Source organism: Ranitomeya imitator, chromosome 2, assembly GCF_032444005.1.
Source record: "Ranitomeya imitator isolate aRanImi1 chromosome 2, aRanImi1.pri, whole genome shotgun sequence".
Taxonomy (NCBI): Eukaryota; Metazoa; Chordata; class Amphibia; order Anura; family Dendrobatidae; genus Ranitomeya; species Ranitomeya imitator.
In genome coordinates this window covers 397,534,074-397,557,671 of record NC_091283.1, presented here as the reverse complement: position 1 = coordinate 397,557,671, position 23,598 = coordinate 397,534,074, and the positions used below count along the sequence as shown (strand labels likewise).

The 23,598-nt window shown below is 45.1% G+C and overlaps 1 protein-coding gene across 1 annotated transcript in view; it reads right to left on the bottom strand.

Annotated features, from left to right (window-relative positions):
* Positions 1-23,598, bottom strand: part of LOC138664149 (zinc finger protein 585A-like) — a 122,878-nt gene that overhangs the window by 59,534 nt on the left and 39,746 nt on the right. Inside the window, exon 6 of the mRNA XM_069750591.1 lies at positions 17,837-17,927. Within this exon, the coding sequence (XP_069606692.1) occupies positions 17,837-17,927 (91 nt within the window). The remainder of the gene's footprint in view (positions 1-17,836; positions 17,928-23,598) is intronic.

Genomic DNA, 23,598 nt, shown 5'->3' with positions numbered 1-23,598 from the left:
ACCATGACATTTCCAACAGAGCAAGTCTTTACCAACAACAGCCCTTGGCAACCGCTCAGGGACCCCTTCGGATCTAGGACTAGAGAGTCAAGTTCCCGCTGGGTACCCCAGTATGGAGATGCACCACCCCCCGGCCCCAGCTGCTGCTGCTGGTGTCGGAACTGGTGTACTTGGTGCTGCTGCTGTTGGAGCTGCTGCTGTTGTATCTGTTGGATAAGCAGCTTACTTGTCCCCTGATGTGCCAGCTGTTGCTACTGCTATGAGTTCACCAGATGCTTAATCAGGTGCTCCATACCGCCTGACATTTTGTCTCAAGGCTTGTGGCCGCTTTTACCCAGGACATGCGGTTTGTCCACAACTGCTACTCACGTTCCCAGAATGTTGCCAGCATTCGAAACACCACCTGTGGTAGTTCTGCTCACTCAGCAATACACAGAGGTAGAAAACAGGAAAACTGTCTCTTTAACTCTAATGTTGGTCTATTATATTGACATGAACCATCATGAAGGGAAAAATAAACACAGCCCGTCGGGCAAAATAAGAAAAAGCAGAAAAATAAAAAAATGCTGTACCAGAGTCCAGACATCTGCGGGGAGCTGCCCACTCTGTAGAAATACAGGGATAGAACAGGTTCAGTCTTTCCTCCTTAGGACACAAACTGCTGGAGTTCCTCTCTCCAGCTCTACTGAACAATGACTGCCTTTGGAGGCCAGCTATTTTAGCACTAAACCACACCCTAGGGTGGAAATATGGTGGCCAACCTCCCACCCGCTCTATGGTTGTCCAAAAAAAACAACAAAAAAACCAGCAGAGATATCGCAATTTAAAGATGACCCCCAGTTCCTGAAAGAGTATGAACAAATCCATTTACAATGTTCACATAATTTGTTGCAACTAGTTACATGCAAGAATGAGAAAGAATATGCCATATTATGTGAACAACTAGAAAAGGTGAAAACAGAATTATCTACCCGCCTTAGTAAAAATAAAAATTTTCTGAAAAAATTAGAAAGAAAATTGATTTTGATCCAAATAGAAACGAAACAGAAGAAATAAAGAAAAAATTTTACGTGATAAAAACGATTATGATATGGGCCACATTTTTTCCTGGAACACTAATAAAAAAACAAACATTTTTTAATAAAATTTGCACATCTAAATTATGAAAAATAAATTGCTGATGGTTGGATCACAGACTCGGACTCTAGCGCTGCAGAAGATCATACAGACCTTTCATTAGAAAACGCAGGACCATCTATCACTTTAAAAAGAAGACAAGAAGAGGGGGCAGAAATCACAAATTCAATGAAAAAACGCAAACACGTGTCCTGGAGGAAATAACAGAGACCAAGGATGATCTGCAAATTTTGAATCTGTCAAATAGAACTTTAACAGCTGACCACATTTCTATGTTATCCAAGGGACTTAATTTTTGCATACCAGAGCAATTTGATTTAAGGTACCGTCACACTAAACGATATCGCTAGTGATCCGTGACGTTGCAGCGTCCTGGCTAGCGATATCGTTCAGTTTGACACACAGCAGCGATCAGAATCCTGCTGTGATGTCGTTGGTCGCTGCAGAAAGTCCAGCACTTTATTTCGTCGCTGGACTTCCTGCTGACATCGCTGAATCGGCGTGTGTGACGCCGATTCAGCGATGTCTTCGCTGGTAACCAGGGTAAACATCGGGTTACTAAGCGCAGGGCCGCGCTTAGTAACCAGATGTTTACCCTGGTTACCAGCGTAAAAGTTAAAAAAAAACAAACACTACATACTTACCTTCCGCTGTCTGTCCCTCGGCGCTCTGCTTCTCTGCCCTGTGTAAGCACAGCGGCCGGAAAGCAGAGCGGTGAAGTTACCACTCAGCTTTCCGGCTGCTTTACCGGCATAGCTGGTCGCTGGAGAGCTGTCTGTGTGACAGCTCTCCAGCGACCAAACAGCGACGCTGCAGCGATCCGGATCGTTGTCGGTATCGCTGCAGCGTCACTTAGTGTGACGGTACCTTTAACCAACTTTAAAGGGGTCCCCGATGAAGGCAAAGTGCTGAAATGCGTGTTGGGGAGGACGCCATCCAGGCGCCAGTGATCTGCAATTTTACTGTGAGTGATTTCCCACTTTGAATCAATTATTTTACACTTATAATGTGATCTTCCACTCTTTTCAATTTACACTTATCATATGCCATTACTTGCTGCTTTAATCACTAATTTTTAACACAATCACACCTTTTTGACCCCATTATCTTTGCATCACGTGTGTTACACATTTTTGTTTCCTGCTAATTTTATACCTTTATTTGGTATATATTTATATCCTTGCTTTCCATGCCAGGGTAACAATTATTGTTATACTGCACCAGCATTTTCATTCATGTATTTATTTTTAACATGATCAATAATTTTAGAATTTTGCTCAGTGATTTTTGTATGTATATATGATATATTTTCTTTTGACCCACATACCATATACATTGTTGTGTTATCTTTTACCCAGCTCTATTTTTGCTTTACTCCTGGGTGAGCGTTCCTTCTGTATAATTTTATACCTTTTGCATTGCGGTCTGTACTATTAGTTTTTACCTGAATGTATTCTTCACCTGAATTTGTTCCTATCTGAATTATGTAATAATAAAATTATTGTGTTTTGGACCGTATAGTCCGTTTTTGTACTTTTTTCTTCCGTACCTTCAGATGATTGTAAATGACTGATGATCACCACAACGTCAAATAACCTCCCCTTCTTTAAAGGGTTGGTCCGGCAAATAAAATGTTATTTCTAAATATCTGTCTTTATACCCCAACCACTTTTGTAATAACATTCCCTACAACTCTCCCTATTTAACTAATCTCTAAATGAGTTGTTTTTTTATTTTTAACCTCACAGCCTGAGACGTTTCATTTTGGAGGAGTATAAGACAGGAATTCACAGGAGGTTGGTGCTGCACTTACTTCCCCCTAGCATCTATAGCCTTTCCTGGAATGTCATCAGGGGGCAGCCCTAGTTACTTATCATAGTTTTCTGCATCGCCATTGTAATTGGAGCTGTGGGAGAGGCGAGCGCAGCGTCTGCACCCTGCTTCTATCTGTGGTGCAGCATCTTTTAAAAGGGACCATCAGCACAGAATAACTTCCTAGAGAATGGAGACCCAGATGTCATCATGAGAGCATCAGGTCACCATAGCAATAATCGAACCATCACAATGAAATCGCGGGGTGCCGACCGGAGTGCAGAAGGAGCCCACTCCCTCTACCTGCCTTTTAAATGCTGCGATCGATAATGGCATTTTGGTGAGTATGGAATTTTGAAAAATTTGAGTAGAATTGAATTTCACTAACTTATTCGCTCATCTGTAACTAGCATTTAGAGAACTATCTGAAATTTACCAGTATTTTACACTTATTAGATTTTTATTATGACGCTTTACCTAAACAATAGAATTCTTTCACTGTGTCTACTTCCCACAAGTTGAACAGTAGAGAGAAGGCAGGGAAATGAGAATCCTGTGCAGGAAAATACAGAGTGGGGCACTCAATCTGCAAATGCGATGCTCTGTTTACAGAATTCACTGAAATGAAGGAGGATCTCTCGAAGGTTTGCTGTGTCACGGGCTATGGAACCAAACAATGCCTGAAGACCACGTGCAACATCTATGGCTTGGCAGTCCATGTCTTCAAGGACTGCCCAAGGAGAGAGAAAACCTGAGTAGTAGCAAAGGCTCTAGTGAGAAGGAACGCCACCTCAGTTCTAGCAGCTCCGAAGCCCAAAAAGAAAGCTGGTAAGGGTCTGACAGTCTCTGACCCCCTCCCATGTCCTGGTCACCTCAATGCGGATTTTGCTTTCACCGTCTTCTCTATCTCACTGATTCCTCACACCTACTCCTCAACCTAACTTGTCTCCACTGATACCAGAAATAGAAATGTCGCCATCTTGTCTCCTCAGATAGCATTTAGAGGAAAAGAAAGGTAAAGGACAGCCCAGCCAATGATCCCTGAAAGAAGATGGTGATCAATGTCTGCAAAAACTTACTCTCAGAGACCAAAGAGATGAAGCTTATGATTTCAAGGGAACCTGTCACCCCGAAAATCGCAGGTGAGGTAAGCTGTTATGATCTGGTTGTTTAGGAACAACATGAGACAAGATCTGAAGGAGGTGGTATCTGTACTGACCGCAAACCCTGAACCTAGCAGTGCAACTAAAAATAGCCGTGGGGGGTACCTGACGCTCCCTAGACCCCCTCGGCACAGCCTAAGATCTAACTACCCCTAAAGATGGAAACAGGAAACCTATCTTGCCTCAGAGAAAATCCCCAAAGGAAAGATAGCCCCCCACAAATATTGATGGTGAGAGGAGGGGAAAATAACATACGCAGAAATGAAATCAGATTTTAGCATAGGAGGCCAGTCTAGCTTGATAGATAGGACAGGAAAGGATACTGTGCGGTCAGTATAAAAACCACAAAACAATCCACACAGAGTTTACAAAATCTCCACACCTGACTAAAGGTGTGGAGGGTAAATCTGCTTCCCAGAGCTTCCAGCTAACAGAAATAATCCATACTGACAAGCTGGACAAATATAGAATGCACAGAACAATAAGTCCACAACATGTGGACTGAAATGAACAAAGCCAGAACTTATCTTTGCAGAACTGGTCAGGAAACCAGGAGAATCCAAGCAGAGATGTGAATCCAGCCAGGAAACATTGACAAGTGGCACAGGCTGAAGAAAGAGCCAGACTTAAATAGCGGAGTAGAAGAGAAGATAAGTGGAGGCAGCTGATGACAGCTAACTCCAAGGAGCAGCCATACCACTAGAAACCACAAGAGGGAGCCCAAGAGCAGAACTCACAAAAGTGCCACTTACAACCACCGGAGGGTGCCCAAGAGCGGAATTCACAACAGTAAGCCCACCGGCATCAAGGGCTTATCTACAGCATTCTGTAATGCTGTAGATAAGCCCCCGATGTTACCTGAAAGAGGAGAAAAAGACGTTATATTATACTCACCCAGGGGCGGTCCTGCTGCTGGTCCGGTCAAACGGGTGTCTCTGGTCTGCTGCGGCGCCTCCCATCTTCATTACAAGACGTCCTCTTCTGATCTTCAGCCACGGCTCCGGCGCAGGCGTACTTTGCTCTGCCCTGCTGAGGGCAGAGCAAAGTACTGCAGTGCGCAGGCGCCGGGCTTCTCTGACCTTTCCGGCGCCTGCGCCGGAGCCGTGGCTGAAGATCAGAAGAGGACGTCTTGTAATGAAGATGGGAGGCACCGCAGCGGACCAGAGACGCCCGTTTGACCGGACCAGCAGCGGGACCGCCCCTGGGTGAGAATAATATAACGTCTTTTTCTCCTATTTCAGGTAACATCGGGGGCTTATCCACAGCATTACAGAATGCTGTAGATAAGCCCCTGATGCCTGATAGGTCAACTGCGATCAACTTACGAAGGCTGTATATGAACTTGCAACTCAGATCCAATAACTGTGGCCAGAGAGTTATTGCATGTTTAGACGCTCACAAGGCGTTCGATAGTGTGGAGTGGGGGTATCTCTGGCAGGTGTTGCGGAGTATGGGGTTTGGACCGCAGTTCATATCCTGGATTCAACTAATGTACTTGATGCCGACGGCCAGGGTTAGGGTAAACAGGGAGCTGTCACGGACCATACAACTGGCTAGAGGGACGAGACAGGGGTGTCCGCTCTCTCCTCTGTTGTTTGCTCTGGCTGTGGAACCACTGGCTGCTACGCTTCGACGGTCTGATGAGGTGACGGGGTTTAAATATGGGATGATTGAAGAAAGGGTGGCGCTGTATTATACATTATACTGCCTCTGTACAAATCCCTAGTTAGACCGCACATGGAGTACTGTGTCCAGTTTTGGGCACCATTGCTCAGGAAGGATATAATGGAACTAGAGAGAGTACAAAGGAGGGCAACAAAATTAATAAAGGGGATGGGAGAACTACAATACCCAGATAGATTAGCGAAATTAGGATTATTTAGTCTAGAAAAAAGACGACTGAGGGGCGATCTAATAACCATGTATAAGTATATAAGGGGACAATACAAATATCTCGCTGAGGATCTGTTTATACCAAGGAAGGTGACGGGCACAAGGGGGCATTCTTTGCGTCTGGAGGAGAGAAGGTTTTTCCACCAACATAGAAGAGGATTCTTTACTGTTAGGGCAGTGAGAATCTGGAATTGCTTGCCTGAGGAGGTGGTGATGGTGAACTCAGTCGAGGGGTTCAAGAGAGGCCTGGATGTCATCCTGGAACAGAACAATATTGTATCATACAATTATTAGGTTCTGTAGAAGGACGTAGATCTGGGTATTTATTATGATGGAATATAGGCTGAACTGGATGGACAAATGTCTTTTTTCGGCCTTACTAACTATGTTACTATGTTACTATGTATGCGGATGACATTTTGTTATTTCTGGCTGATCCAGTTGCATCCTTGGAGGGAGCCATTAGGATTATTGAACGTTTTGGATCAGTGTCGGGGCTTAGGATAAATTGGAGTAAGTCTATCTTGTTTAAGGTGGATGACATGGGTGGGGAACCATTGGAGGATGGGCGACTGGAGGTGACGAGTAAATTTAAATACCTTGGAATATGGGTATCTATGCCCGTTACTGACTATGTACATAAGAATTTGACTCCAATCTTAGGTGTCCTTAAGGCAAAGGCGGATGCTTGGCTTAAGCTGCATCTATCTGTGGTAGGTAGGGTGAATCTTATCAAAATGATTCTGATGCCGAAAATACTGTATATTCTCCATAATGCGCCAGTTTGGATACCACGCGGGAAATTTAGACAGATTAATTCTCTGTTTAGGAATTTGGTATGGGAGAGACAGCATCCGCGTATCAGACTGGAGACACTTCAGCGACCCAAGGATGATGGGGGCCTGGCATTGACTAACCCTGAAATATATTTTCTTGCAGCCCAGAGTCAACATTTAAAGGGCTGGGCGCATGAAGGGTCATCTGGAGCGGTACAGCGGTTGATGGAAGTGGTGACAAAAAGAAGGCCAGTGGTACAATGTTTGGAGGATGAATCCCTGGTGACTCTGGGGAAGCTACATCCGACGGTGTTGTTGATACGCAGGCTGTGGAGTAGATTGAGGCATATACGTGGGATTACGGACTTGACTAGATTCTCGCCGCTTTGGCATAAAAACAATCTGAAGGAATTTGAGGCACTGGGGGTACTGACAGAATGGCAGGGCAAAGGGATTCAGTACGTGTATCAAATGAAAAGGTGAATTGAAATCGTTTTCCCAATTGCAGGCGGAATTTGGTCTTGGGACTGCAGGGGAGTATCAGTATTTGCGGATGAGGCATGCCTTTGGAGCTCAGAGTAGGGATGGAGGTATTAGAATTCAAAGGGATATAGTATTGGAGTATCTGTGTAATGACGGGACGACTGGAGGGGTCATATCCACTTTGTATAGAGATTTGTTGCATACTTTCCTATTGGGATTTCCAATAATGGCGAGAGCTAAGTGGGAAAGGGATCTGGGTCCTATGGATAACGAGACTTGGGAATCGGTGCTAGAATGGGTCCCAAGACTGTCGCTGAGCGAACCGTATAGACTGTCACAGCTCTATGTGATCCACAGAGTTTATAAGTCTCCGATGGTGCTTTATAAGGCAGGATTGCGTAATGACTCTGAATGCCCGAGGAGTAAATCTACGGATGCTGATATTTTTCATATGATGTGGACATGTCCGAGGTTGGCTGCCTTCTGGGTGGTAGTTTTGAGTCGTATGGAAGGTGCGTATGGATGTACGGTGCCAAGGGATCCAGTTGTCTGTTTGTTGGGATGTGTGGATGAGATTGGAGTAGATAAACACCTAAAGATAGCTATTGCCAGATTGTTATACATGGCTAGGAAGGTAATAGCTCGAAACTGGATTAGGGAAGAGCCGCCGTCAAGAGGAGACTTCCTCCAGTATGTGAAACAGGGCCTGACACTGGAAAAGGGGATTTATAAGAAGAGAGGGAAAATTAAAACGTTCAATAAATTGTGGTCTTCATGGATAGCTATGGGATAGTAATGTAAAGTGTGGCTTATACGATCGGTTGAGGGATTAAATATTCTATTGTTTTAATGATGGAAGTAATTAGCAAGGTGAGCTGCTGTGTTGGGTGGGGGCGGGGGGTTTTGGGATTGAAGGAGGTTGTTTGAAGGGGGAGGGGAAAAAACTTTGTATTGAAAATGAGAATGTAACATGTCAATTACCTTGTTATTCTTACTAAAAATCTATTTGAACAAAAAAAAGAGAGGATATGGATTAGATAAATGAAAACCCAACAACTCCTCTGTGAGCCATAATTAAATCAGCAATGAGTTGACATAGAAAAGTTTTACTGTGTACTTCTTCACTAGAAAAACTATACATGATTTGACTCTCAGCCAGTGAGAAATTCAGAACACCCAATACACAAGGTACACAAACGTCCCTTCATGGGTGTAACTAACAGAAATCAGGTCACAATTAGGTAAAAACACACAAGCAGTTATACCGAAGTAGATGGTGTGGCACCCCTAGGGGTATTTGCCACAAAAATAGTTACTGACAGTAAATACAAATACTAAATTAGCAAGACTGCACTACCACCTCCGGCCAGAAGGGGGAGCTCCAGAGACTCCCCTTGATCCATTCTGGTCTGAGAGAAGAAATAGCAGTTGGGCCAAGGAGCTGAAAGTGAGAGGTCATACAGCTGAATATCTAACAGCCCTGTGACTGTTACCAGGCCTAAATCACCAGCCTGAGGAGAAGAGGGATAGAGAAAAAGGACATTGTGAGAACCGGGTAGCATTAATCACTACCCAGAACAGGCGCAAAGACGGATACCGGATCCGTGGCTGTATTCATTATATATAATACAGCAACCGGAAAAACGTGAGGTGATATCAGCTTCACTAGGGCCGGACGCAGCAACAGACACAGAGTTAAGCGGTACTCCCAGAGGGGGTAAACCGATAAAAGGACTCGGGTTGCCCATCGAACCAGGACCCGGAGGGGACAGATTGGGCCGGCAGCCAGTTCACATACAGCAGCAGGGCCACACAGAAATTGCGCACAATAAGAGGCGAAGACCCCGGCAGGGTCAAAGTAACTCAGAGTTCCCATACAGACTCCGGTGACAGGACTGGTTGTAAATCCTTTTATGTTAAAGTAAACTGGTTAAACGTTTCAGTGCCTCAGACTTTCATTTGGACAATAGCTATCTATCCAGGATCAGGATCATCACCGCTGAGAGAACCTGCTGCTGATCAAGTAAGTGCCTGCTCCCTCACGATACCCCTTACACTGTGCATTGCCTGAGGCTACAGCACCGGGTCAAGCCACCCGTGACATCCCCCTCAAGAGACAGACTCCATTGGTCCGGTGCTGGGTATCCCGGTCTCCTGGGCGTCACAATTGGCGTCACGAACAGGATCTAGCCAGCCCGTATACCGGGTATTGTGTGCCGTGATTGGAGCCCAAAACTGTGAAAACTGGGATGAAAAATCTTGAAAATTGACTTTATTAAAGAAAAATCCATTCCCCATTGAAAACTATTGAAAGTGACTTTTCCCCATTGGTTATAATGGAGTAAAGATGGCCGCCATCCCCTGAGGTAATCACTTCATAACTGTTAGGCACGAGACTGTTAATTGAGCTACGCCATCACCTGAGCCCCAGTCTAACTGAAAAACTTCAGAATCCGCCATTACAGAGCGCGGTGGGTGGGAGCAGCAGGGGGCGTGTCATTGTGGGCGGCACCAAGCTGAGCGCTCTGACATCAGAGCAAGGGGAAAATCGATCCTGCTGCACAGCGGAACGAATCTACACTATCCCGACGGAAGCGGAGGACCGGAAGGGTCCGGATTAACTAAGGGGGCACAGTATGTCGCAGCACGGAGACGCCGCAGCACTCGGCCACGCTAATGCAGCTGAAAGACAGAGTGTCAATAGAGAGTCCGGCAGCGCAGCGGTGCAAGGAGTGGCGCCCATCATGCCGGTGCTGATGCCATATACCCCGGGTGGCCCATGGCTTCCAATGTATGAAGGTGAGCCTAATACCCTTGATGATTTCAGAGAAAAGATGCTGGCCCATTTTGACATGTTCCCCGTGGGTGAAGTTCAGCGTGTTAGTCTCCTGATGATGCAGTTAAGTGGCCATGCTAAGCGAGAAGTCACAGCATGGGCAGCTGATCTAAAAGGCACTGTTGAACGCATATTTGCTGGATTAAAAGCTACATTTGAAACCACGGCCAGCAGCAAAGCTAAAATACGATTCTTTAGTTGCAAACAAAAAGCTAATGAGGGCGTGAGAGACTTTGCCTTAAACCTGCAGGAAGCCCTTAAATCACTTACACTGGCTGAACCCATTTTTAACACCGGAGCGGATAAACTGCTAAGAGATCAATTTATTGAGGGACTCTACACCCCTTCTCACCGGGGGCATGTGAGCATGCTTGTTTTTAAGAACCCTGAATTGACATTTGCCCAATTAAAGGAGAGCGCTATACGTCTCCAGCTGGCAGAGGCACCTCGGGATCAGGATCCTGCGCAACCCATGGCAGAGGCACCTCAACAACAGGGAGTGCCAGTGACATCAGCTATGTCTGGGGCCATTGCTAAGCCCCTGGGGCCCAGTACTAATGAGGCTCTTCAACAAAAGCTTGACTCTTTAGCTGATGTTGTTGCTTCAATGGCTAAAACCATGCAGGAGATGAGAGGACACAAGATGGAGTTGGCAAACTGTAGAGAGGATGTTCCATGGATGAGACCCCGGGATTACCCGACATGGAGAGGACGACCCCGCGACCGCTACCAACCGGATGGACAGCCCATTTGCCGCCGTTGCCAGCAGCCGGGCCACTTTGCACGAGATTGTGATTTAAACGGGAATCCCCTGGGAATGCGGGCCGCTTCGCAGGAATGAACTTTCAAGGCCCAACACCCTGGCACGACAGGTACATCGGAGGACGACCCATTATCCCTATCGTGCTGGACGGAATTCCCCTCAACGCTTTGCTGGACACAGGTTCCCAGATTTCATCTATACCGTATATCCTTTATAAGAGGTACTGGGCTGATGCAGATATTGATAAAGGGCCCTCTGATGTTGAACTAGATATATGGGCCAGTAATGGTAAGTTGGTACCGAAACTAGGATTCAGGGAGATGACCATAAAGATTGGTAAAGTAGAACTGAAGAAACAGGGTATAATTGTTGTTGATGTTGACCGGCGGAACTGTGAACCAACTGTATTGATAGGAATGAATGTGTTAGAGAACTGCTTTTCCGAAGTCATTTCTGTCTTACAGCAAATTGCTGAAACTGCCCAATCCTGCCAGCAGAGAGTTCTCCGGAGGGAAATAAAAGTATTGATGTTAAGGCAACAGGTAGAAGTTGCAGGTGGAGAAATCGGCAGTGTGAGGGTAAGTGATCCAACGTCTATTGTAATCCCACCAAAAACAGAAATGCTGGTATGGTGTAGAGCAGCCATTGGTACTAAGGGACGAGATTATCAAGCCTTAATAGAACCAGTGTACACCGACAGCAGGCCCACTATACTCACAGCACGAGGGATAGTCGAGGTACACCGGGGACGAGTGCCGGTACGACTTTTGAACTGTGGAGAGGAAGAGGTCACTTTGCCAAGGTATGCTACAATGGCAAAGCTATATACTGTTGACAACAATGCCATCACAACCATTGAGCCCTTAGAACCAACCTGTCAGGTGGAAGGCAATGGCTCAGATGGAGAAATGGAGGATTGGTGCCAACAGCTACACGTGGGCATAAATTCAACACCTACCCATCAAAAACAAGGGGTGTATAGGCTAGTGACGGAATATGAACAAGTCTTCAGTAAACACCCATTGGACTTCGGACGGATAGAAGGGGTAGAACACACAATCCCCACAGGTGACCATCCCCCAATAAAAGAAAGATATAGACCCATACCCATTTTGTTACTATATTATTAGGTTCTGTAGAAGGACGTAGATCTGGGGATTTATTATGATGGAATATAGGCTGAACTGGATGGACAAATGTCTTTTTTCGGCCTTGCTAACTATGTTACTATGTTACTATACCGCCCGCTCACTATCAATGTGCAAAAGATATGCTGAGGGAAATGAAACAGGCCGGGGTAATAAGAGACAGCTGTAGCCCCTGGGCGGCCCCTCTAGTGATTGTCAAAAAAAAGGACGGAACCATGAGAATGTGCGTAGACTACCGGAAGATTAATAACATCACCCATAAAGACGCCTACCCCTTGCCTAGGATAGAAGAGTCCTTAACTGCTTTGAAATCTGCTAATTATTTTTCCACCTTAGACTTAACAAGCGGGTATTGGCAAGTCCCTGTGGCTGAGAGAGATAAGGAAAAGACGGCATTCACCACACCAATGGGTCTATGTGAATTTAATCGCATGCCGTTCGGACTCTGCAACGCATCCGGTACCTTCCAGCGGCTGATGGAATGCTGCCTCGGACACAAGAACTTCGAGACCGTCCTCCTGTACCTAGATGATGTGATCGTCTACTCAAAGACTTACGAACAACACTTAATAGACCTGGCAGAAGTGTTCGAAGCCTTATCCAGGTATGGCATGAAAGTCAAGCCATCCAAATGTCACCTTCTCAAGCCAAAGGTACAGTACCTGGGACACATCGTGAGTTCGGAGGGAGTAGCACCAGATCCCGAGAAAATAAGCGCCATAAGGGATTGGCCAAGACCTACCAGCGCAAAAGAAGTGAGACAATTCCTGGGATTGGTGGGTTACTATCGCAGATTTATAAAAGGATTTACCAAGTTGGCAGCACCCTTGCAAGACACCTTGGTAGGGCAGACGAAGAAACCTTCAAACCGAAACCCTCCTTTTCAGTGGAACGACGAAAGGGAAGACTCCTTTGAACAACTAAAGAAGGCACTAACCGGAGAAGAGGTTCTGGCATACCCAGATTACCATAAACCTTTCATCCTCTACACCGATGCCAGTAATGTGGGACTAGGAGCGGTGCTGTCACAAAAGCAAGAAGGTCGGGAGAAAGTCATCGCCTTTGCAAGTAGAAAGCTCCGGCCTACTGAAAGAAATTCAGAAAATTACAGCTCCTTCAAATTGGAACTACTGGCAGTAGTTTGGGCTGTGACGGAGCGTTTCAAACACTATCTGGCCGCTGCAGAATTTATTGTCTATACTGACAACAATCCGTTGACCCACCTGGACACAGCCAAATTAGGTGCGTTAGAACAGCGATGGATAGCCCGGTTATCTAATTACAACTTCATAATCAAGTATCGAGCAGGTCGCAAGAATGGAAATGCCGATGCCCTATCCCGGATGCCACACTTGAGAGATGTAGAAGAGGAAACGGGGGAGCTTGAAGAAATTGAACTACCAGCCTTCCATCGTCCCAAGGCAAAACATCATCAGTCAAGTACCTATCAGAAACAACAAGAGGTGAATTTTAATCCGTTAGCACACCATAGATGGGCTGACACCCAAGACAGCAATCCGGCTGTGAAGTTGGTGAAGGAACTGTTGACTGAGCAAAGTGCATATCCCTATGAGGATGCCCCAGAAGAGACCCATCAACTCTGGAAAGAGAGAGGCAAAATGTTCCTGTATCAAGGGAAGCTCTGTAGAAGATACACCAATCCGAAAACACATGAATTGGTTTGGCAGATTATTGTGCCTAAACAAGATGTGAAGATGGTCCTCGAAGCTTACCATAATGGTGCTGGTCACTTCGGTTGGAAAAAGTTAGAAGTACTTCTAAGAGAAAGATTTTATTGGGTCAGGATGAGAAAATCAATCGAACAGTGGTGCAGAAATTGTGGCCCGTGTAACCTCAGAAGAAACGATCAAAAGAACCAAAGAGCACCACTGCAGCCCATAATCACCAAACAACCACTTGAACTTGTAGCCATGGACCACGTGAAGTTGACACCAAGCCGGTCCGGCTATGTCTATGCCTTGACCATCGTGGACCATTATTCACGTTTCTTGGTAGTAGTACCCGTAAAAGATCTGACAGCAAAAACAGCAGCCAAAGCGTTCCAAACGTACTTTTGTAGACCCCATGGATATCCGGAACAGGTTCTCACCGACCAAGGTACAGCCTTTGAATCAGAGATCTTCAGAGAATTCTGTAATATGTATGGTTGCAAAAAGATCCGGACGACGGCCTATCATCCACAAACAAACGGCTTATGCGAGAAGATGAACCATATTGTAATAGACCTACTAAAGACTTTACCTGAGACAGAAAGGAATCAATGGCCAGAGAAATTGCCTGACTTGGTGGATCTGTATAATCATGTCCCGGTGAGCTCCACCAACTGCACCCCAGCTTACCTTATGCGTGCAAGACCCGGCCAATTACCAATCGATCTAGAAATGGGAATTCTGAAACCAGACGCAGAAGTTCAAGACTCCAATTGGGATATCATACGGCAAAAGCAGTATCGCCAAGTGCAAGAGAGTGTGGAAAGAAGCCTTCAGCAAACTAGAGAAAGACAAGAGCGAACTTTCAACCAGAATGCTCTAGCGACCCCATTAAGACCGGGTGACCAAGTGCTCAAGAGAAATCGTCGAACCAATAAACTGGACAATCAGTGGGAAGCCGTACCCTACACAGTTTTACCAACAAGAGTGGATAATCCTAAAATGTGTCTCATTAGCAAAAACGGAGGCTTAACATCTGTACTAGTGTCAAGAGACAATCTTAAATTATGTCCGGAAGCATTGAAAGAGCCAGACGTTGTCCAGCCAGAACCAGAAGTTATTCAACCCATACAGGTTCAACCAGTAAAGGAAAAAGAAGAGGAAGTGTATCACACCTGTATAGGAGACTTTCCCAAAACCCTACTAACATACCATGGTGCAGTAGTGGTTCCCATGGTGGCCTTTTACCCAACACCGAACCCAATACCAGAAGTCCCAAGACAGGAAGAGGCTGACCCCGTACTACAGGAGGTTCCAGGCCAGGAAGAACAGATTCCTGGTCAGAGTAATCCCATTCACGGTGGACTTGCCAACTCCATAGTTATGGAATTATCTTTAGCAGAGCAGGCAGATACTACATCCGCAGTAGACAGTAGTACACCACATGAAGAGACACCGCTATTAGGTAGATCACAGCGTAGTACCCAGGGTCAATTACCGGCCAGGTATGCAGATTACCAACTATAAAGCTCATAATGTGAATTGTATATATGTTATGCCGTATATAGTTAAACAGAAAATGTAGTATAGTCATTGCTATCAGTCTGCAACGTTTAAGCCCAGTGCCTACAGAGACTTGTCTGTATGAACTTATTGCATATTCTTGAACTTTTTATCAGCCCGGAGGCACTAAATCAAAGCTCCGGAAAGACTGCTTTTTGAACTTTGCTTTTTGCTCTTTTTGAACTTTCTTTAGACTTTATATTGATAACTCCGTTGGAAAAATGGAACTAAATTCCTGGACACTAAGTACAGTGCCGTTCCTAATACCTTCAAGGATAGAACTGTATTAATGGACGCTATTTGAAGTGACTTTTTACAGAACTCTATTTTTGTTTCCTTGAGTGGTTTTTGTAACTTTTCATTTTTAAGACTCTGTACATATTAATTGTTATTTCAAAATGTTATTGTCCCACAGTCCCGGAGTACTGTTCTTAACTAAGGGGGAATGTGGCACCCCTAGGGGTATTTGCCACAAAAATAGTTACTGACAGTAAATACAAATACTAAATTAGCAAGACTGCACTACCACCTCCGGCCAGAAGGGGGAGCTCCAGAGACTCCCCTTGATCCATTCTGGTCTGAGAGAAGAAATAGCAGTTGGGCCAAGGAGCTGAAAGTGAGAGGTCATACAGTTGAATATCTAACAGCCCTGTGACTGTTACCAGGCCTAAATCACCAGCCTGAGGAGAAGAGGGATAGAGAAAAAGGACATTGTGAGAACCGGGTAGCATTAATCACTACCCAGAACAGGCGCAAAGACGGATACCGGATCCGTGGCTGTATTCATTATATATAATACAGCAACCGGAAAAACGTGAGGTGATATCAGCTTCACTAGGGCCGGACGCAGCAACAGACACAGAGTTAAGCGGTACTCCCAGAGGGGGTAAACCGATAAAAGGACTCGGGTTGCCCGTCGAACCAGGACCCGGAGGGGACAGATTGGGCCGGCAGCCAGTTCACATACAGCAGCAGGGCCACACAGAAATTGCGCACAATAAGAGGCGAAGACCCCGGCAGGGTCAAAGTAACTCAGAGTTCCCATACAGACTCCGGTGACAGGACTGGTTGTAAATCCTTTTATGTTAAAGTAAACTGGTTAAACGTTTCAGTGCCTCAGACTTTCATTTGGACAATAGCTATCTATCCAGGATCAGGATCATCACCCCTGAGAGAACCTGCTGCTGATCAAGTAAGTGCCTGCTCCCTCACGATACCCCTTACACTGTGCATTGCCTGAGGCTACAGCACCGGGTCAAGCCACCCGTGACATCCCCCTCAAGAGACAGACTCCATTGGTCCGGTGCTGGGTATCCCGGTCTCCTGGGCGTCACAATGGCAAAAGATAAAAATTGGTCAGGAAGGGTACTGCATAGACACAGAGTGCACAGAAAAAAGGCACAGTCAGACGGCCGAATAAATTGGAACGAGGTCAGAACGCAATGCACGGAATGGCTGTCGGCTCTCCCGCCCCAAGCGTGACAGCTGCATAGAAACAAATCTCTTATGGAAATGGGGAGGTAGTTATCAACCCAAAAAGACTGATGGATTGGCATAGCTTGCAATATACGGAAACCTTTTCTTTGATTATTCAGAGATTATTCAGACTTTTTTTTTTTGCCTTTTCATCTTCTCCTCTCATTCTTCCAAGAGTAAAATTGTTTTTATCTAGCGTGACATAGCCATACAAGGGGCATGTTTTTGCGGAACAAGTTGTAGTTTTGGATATGTGGCCAAATAAATGGTGTCAATGTAATAAAAAAAAAAAACACATATATCAGAAAAAAAATCCATTTGGGATGGGCTGGTAAAAAAAAAAAAAAAAAAAAAAAACAATTCTGCCATTGTTTTTGGGTTTTTTATTTTTATTGCATTGTGTGGTAAAAACAATCTGAAAACATGATGCTCCATGGCAGAATAATTACGGCATTACCAAGCTTGCATTTTTTTTAAATTTAACTCATGAAAAAAAAATACAGAAATTTTGGTTTGTTTCCGAGATCTGTAACATTTTTATTCTTCCATTGATCGGGCTGTGGGAGGGCTTGTTGTTTTGCAAGCTGAGCTGATATTTTTATTGATATCTATTCATGGTTCATATGATATTATTTTTTCTATTTATAATGTTAGGATAATTAATTTTATATTTTTGTAGGAGGTGTTAATCCAATTAGTGGACATAAACCTGAGATTCTATGATACCTTATTCCAGATGGCAGATTGAAGCCGTGGACCACATGCACTGGCAACCATTCCATTAACAAAAATTGACAGCAGTATCTAAATAGTTAACAGCAGCGATCAGAGCTCATCTCTGGTCGTGACTAAAAGACACAGATGCCAGTAAAGTAATATGTAATAAAGCTAGCATCAACCACTCTGGATCCCCCTATACAGTAGACCAACTTCAATGCAGTGCTTTTATTCACTTAGTTACATGCTAAGGGGTTAAACATTCATCATTTGGCATACAATCCATATTTATGAAAGAGAAAAAAACTGTGCTATACCCTACAAATTTTAACACATATCTATAGAAGTCAATGAATGAACACTAAGTGACTTCTCTGCATTTAGGTGGTCACTACTCACCTGTGCGGTTATCTGTAGGAATCTCCTCATTACACTGCTCATCACTCCTCACAAATGTCTCTGTAGTATTAATACGAGTGAGATCTTCACCCTAAAACATTGGAAAAGTTATAGACAGATGGAGAAGAATATCATAGAACAGAAAAGATCATAAATGAACATGACTACCAAAAATGTAATTACAGCAGTAGTTATCACTAAGCTGCGGGTCTGCTGTTGGATCCTAATTGTAACTAACAGTCTGCATAAATAGAAATGTAGTATAGTCCATGATCAGCTTTATCTCGTTATCTCAACAAAGTATCAAATATGCACTGAATGGCCAAATTATTAGATACACTCATCTAATAGTACGTTGAATATTCTTTGGCCTTCAGAATCTCAGCAATTCATTGCGTCACAGATTCCATTAGGTGATAAAATTATTCCACAGTAATATTGGCCCATGCCAACAGGATGTCTTTGCAGTTGCCGCAAATTAGATGGATCTGACTCTCTCTTAACAGCACATTTGCCTCATCCCAGAGATGTTCTATAGGTTAAAGATCTGAGGACTGTAAAGAGCATAGAAGAAAAAAATCATAGTCATGTTCTTGGAAGCAATCCACGACTACACTGCCACTGTGACATGGTGCTGTTACACACGTCCCAGGCTCTACTTCTTAAACTTTAGTCCACTGCCCTCTGTTCTGCTCCATGTAAGGTTTTGAAGGTTGCCCAGCGTCGCTCAGTGACATCATCTTCCTATGCTTTTTAAGGCATATTAGGACATACACTTGTGTTTCAGGATTGAGATTTAAGACTTTAGTTTGCTGCACTCCCCCTTTTGTACACACCATGCTTTAACTTGCTTCAATTTCTGCTAACTTCCACTTCATCTGTCCTGCTGCTTCCAAAATTCCTGAGTGTGTCACGTTCCCCATGTGCCCTCCTACAGGTTCACCAACATGGAGGGTCCGGGTACCAACATGGACCTAGGACTTAGTAGGTACACTTCACAAGGTGAGGCGAACAGGTCCTTCTACCAAGGGTACACAAATGACCTTGATTTTCCATTTGAGAGTCATCAGTGGTTGACACCTTTTCACGATGCTTCAACAAGCCCAAACTATCCGCAGCTAACAGACGTCCCAAGAAAACATTCTCCACACTATTACTCCACCTACTGAAATGTTGAACTCTGATAAGAAAGGTTCTTGATGCTTGTGCCAAATTCTAACAGTTTCATCAGCTTTGTGCAACAGAAATTTGGATTCATCTAATCGTTCAATATTTTCCACTGCACAAGGGTGTAATTTTTTTTTACTCTTTTACCTAATTACCGTATATACTCGAGTATAAACCGAGATTTTCAACCCATTTTTTTAAGGCTAAAAGTCTCCCTCTCGGCTTATATTAGAGTCACTGTCCCAGGGGGTCGATGGGGAAGTGGCGGCTGTCACATCATACTCACCTGCTCCCGGCGTGGTCCCTGCTTCGCAGACTGTCTCTGACGCCGGCAGCTTGTTCGTGTATTCAGCGGTCACATGGTACCGCTCATCAAAGTAATGAATATGGACGCGACTCCACTCCCATAGGGGTGGAGAGCATATTCATTACTCTAATGAGCGGTACCATGTGACCGCTGAACACAGGAACAAGCTGCCGGCATCAGAGACCATCACATCAGAGAAGCAGGGACCGCGCCAGGAGCGGGTGAGTATGACAGGGGGAGGGTGAGCCATGCGATGTTCTCCTGTCCCCGTTCCTCCGCCGCGCTCAATCTTCCGCATCCTGTGGCTGTAACATTCAGGTCAGAGGGCGTGATGACGTGTTTAGTGCACGCCCTCTGCCTGAACAGTCATTGCAGAGACTCGGAAGACACAGCAACACTCGGCGGTGGAACACGGACAGGTGAATATCGCTAGTGCCGGGGGCCTGAGCAACGAGAGGTGAGTATGTCATTTTTTTTTTTTTTAATAATCGCAGCAGCATATGCTGCATAATATGCTATGGAGCATCTTATGGGGCCATCAACCTTTGTGCAGCATTATATGGGGCATAATCTATGAAGCATCTTATGGGGCCATCATTAACCTTTTATGTAGCACTAGATTGTGGCCCGATTCTAACGCATCGGGTATTCTAGAATATGCATGTCCCCGTAGTATATGGACAATGATGATTCCAGAATTCGCGGCAGATTGTGCCCGTCGTTGATTGGTCGAGGCAACCATTATGACATCTACGTCGATACTGTGCCCGTCGCTGAATCAGAAACGTGGGATTTCTACGTCCTTTATGACGTCCAGATTGGCGACCTCGACCAATCAGAGACGCGGGATTTCCAGGACAGACAGACGGAAAACCCCTTAGGCAATTATATATATAGATGGTTGCAATGGTGACGGTTATGTCATAAAGGTTGCCATGGTGATGATGTCATAATGGTTGCCATGGTGATGATGTCATAATGGTTGTCATGGCAATGATGATGTTATAATGGTTGCCAAGGCGATGATGATGTCATAATAGGTTGCAATGGTGACGGGTATGTCATAATGGTTGCCATGTCAATGATATCATCATGGTTGCCATTATGATAATGTCGTAATGGTTGCCATTGCGATGTTATAATGGTTGCCATGGTGATGATGATGTCATAATGGTTGTCATGGCAATGATGATGTTATAATGGTTGCCAAGGCCATGATGATGTCATAATAGGTTGCAATGGTGACGGGTATGTCATAATGGTTGTCATGTCAATGATGATATCATCATGGTTGCCATTATGATAATGTCGTAATGGTTGCCATGGTGATGATAATGTCATAATGGTTGCCAGTGATGATGTCAAAGGTTGCCATGGTGATGATGATGTCATAATGGTTGCCATGGTGATGATGATGTCATAATGGTTGCCATGGTGATGATGTCATAATGGTTGCCATGGTGATGATGGCATAATGGTTGCCATGGCGATTGTGTCATAATAGGTTGCCATGGCGACGATGTCATAATGGTTGCATTTGATGATTATGTCATAATGGTTGCCATGGTGATGATGATGTCATAATGGTTGTCATGGCGATGATGATCTCAATGGTTGCCATGGTGCTGATGATGTCATAATGGTTGCCATGGCGATGATGATGTCATAACGGTTGCCATGGTGACGATGGCCTCGACCAGAGACGCAGGATTTCCAGGACAGACGGAAAAACCCTTAGACAATTATATATATAGACTAGATTGTGGCCCGATTCTAACGCATCGGGTATTGTAGAATATGCATGTCCCCGTAGTATATGGACAATGATGATTCCAGAATTCGCGGCAGACTGTGCCCGTCGCTGATTGGTCGAGGCAACCTTTATGACGTCATCGTCGCCATGGCAACCATTATGACATCATCGTCGCTGTGCCCGTTGCTAATTGGTCGAGGCCTGGCGGCCTCGACCAATCAGAGACGTGGGATATCTACGTCCTTTATGACATGCTCGTCGCTGATTGGTCGAGGCCTAGCGGCCTCGACCAATCAGAGACGCGGGATTTCTACGTCAATGCTGTGCCGCCAGGCCTCGACCAATTAGAGACGCGGGATTTCCAGGACAGACAGACAGACGGAAAAACCCTTAGACAATTATATATATAAACTAGACTGTGGCCCGATTCTAACGCAGGCCTCGACCAATCAGAGACGCAGGATGTCTACGTCCTTTATGACATCATCGTCGCTGTGCCCGTTGCTGATTGGTCGAGGCCTGGCAGCCTCGACCAATCAGAGACGCGGGATTTCTACGTCGATGCTGTGCCGGTCTCTGATTGGTCGAGGCCGCCAGGCCTCGACCAATCAGAGAGCTGGGATTTCCAGGACAGACAGACAGACGGAAAAACCCTTAGACAATTATATATATAGATGGTTGCAATGGTGACGGTTATGATGTCAATGGTTGCCATGGTGATGATGTCATAAAGGTTGCCATGGTGATGATGATGTCATAATGGTTGCCATGGTGATGTCATAATGGTTGCATTTGATGATTGTGTCATAATGGTTGCCATGGCGATGATGATGTCATAATGGTTGTCATGGCGATGATGATCTCACAATGGTTGCCATGGTGCTGATGTGATAACGGTTGCCATGGTGATGATGTCATAATGGTTGCCATGGTGACGATGGCCTCGACCAATCAGAGACGCGGGATTTCCAAGAGACAGACAGACAGACGGAAAAACCCTTAGACAATTATATATATAGATTATATGGGGCATATTTTAATATGGAGCATTTTATGGGGCCCATCATGAACTGTATGGAGCATTATATGGGGTTCCTGATTCAATATGGATATTCAAAAATAGGGATTTTTGTGTTACTCACCGTAAAATCCTTTTCTCCGAGACGCTCATTGGGGGACACAGCTCCATCCCTGATAGCCTGTTGGCTGTTTTTTGTTGTATCCAGATTTATCAGTCAGTAGGTCAACAGGCTATCAGGGAGGGAGCTGTGACCCCCAATGAGCGTCTCGGAGAAAAGGATTTTACGGTGAGTAACACAAAAATCCCTATTTCTCCTTCGCCTCATTGGGGGACACAGGACAGTGGGATGTCCTAAAGCAGTCCCTGGGTGGGGAATGCACTCACCGGTTAAAACTATTCAAGCAGCTGTCGTTATAAGTGCGTTACCGCTGCCTGAAGAATCCTTCTACCCAGACTTGCATCTGCAGATATCTGGGAGTGGACATTGTAATGCTTGGCAAAAGTATGCAGACTGGACCAAGTTGCAGCTCTGCAAACTTGTTCTGCTGAGGCCTGGTGCCGAATCACCCAGGAAGCCCCACTGCTCTAGTGAAGTGAGCTTTGATTCCAGCCGGAACCGTCACGCCAAAGAGAGCATCCGTCTGTCGAAAAGGAGCTGTACGGGAAATGTACCTCCTCAGAGCTCGCACTAAGTCCAACGTATGGAGGGCTTTTTCCACACGGTGTGGCGGCGCCGGGCAAAAAGAAGGAAGAACTATATTCTCGTTAATGTGAAATGAGGAAACAACCTTTGGCAAAAAGGATGGAGCTGGTCTGAGCACCACTTTATCCTGATGGAACTGTAAAAAAGGAGCAAGACAGGAAAGGGCTGCCAATTCTGATACCCTCCTTATGGAAGTTATGGCCACTAAGAACACAACCTTCCAGGAAAGGAGAGTTAAGGAAATATCCTGAAGAGGTTCGAAAGGAACTTCCTATAAAGCCCTTAAAACCAAATTAAGATCCCAAGCTTCCAAAGGAGTTTTAAAAGGAGGGACCTTATGAGCGACTCCCTGAAAAAAAATTCTGCGCTGGAAAATGACCGCCAAGGCTGAAATCTGCCTTTTTAGAGTACTTGGAGCCAGCCCTGATTCCAGACCTGCCTGGAGAAAGGCAAGAATATTTGGAATGGAAAAACGCAGAGGAGGCAACCCGCGCTCTCTGCACCGGGACCCAGAGGTGTGCCTCCTTCAGACACTAAGCATGAACTGGATTCTCTGGTAGCCAGTGTCAGGGTGTATACGACATAGGAGCTAAACTTTTTTTTATGTTTACTTAGTGTCAGCCTCCTGGCGGCAGAAGCATACACCCACTGTCCTGTGTCCCCCAATGAGGCGAAGGAGAAGCATAACCTACTGATGTCTCAATCAATTTTACTTTTATTGGTATCTATTTTTATTTTTTAAATTTACCAGTAGGTGCTGCATTTCCCACCCTAGGCTTATACTCGAGTCAATAAGTTTTCCCAGTTTTTT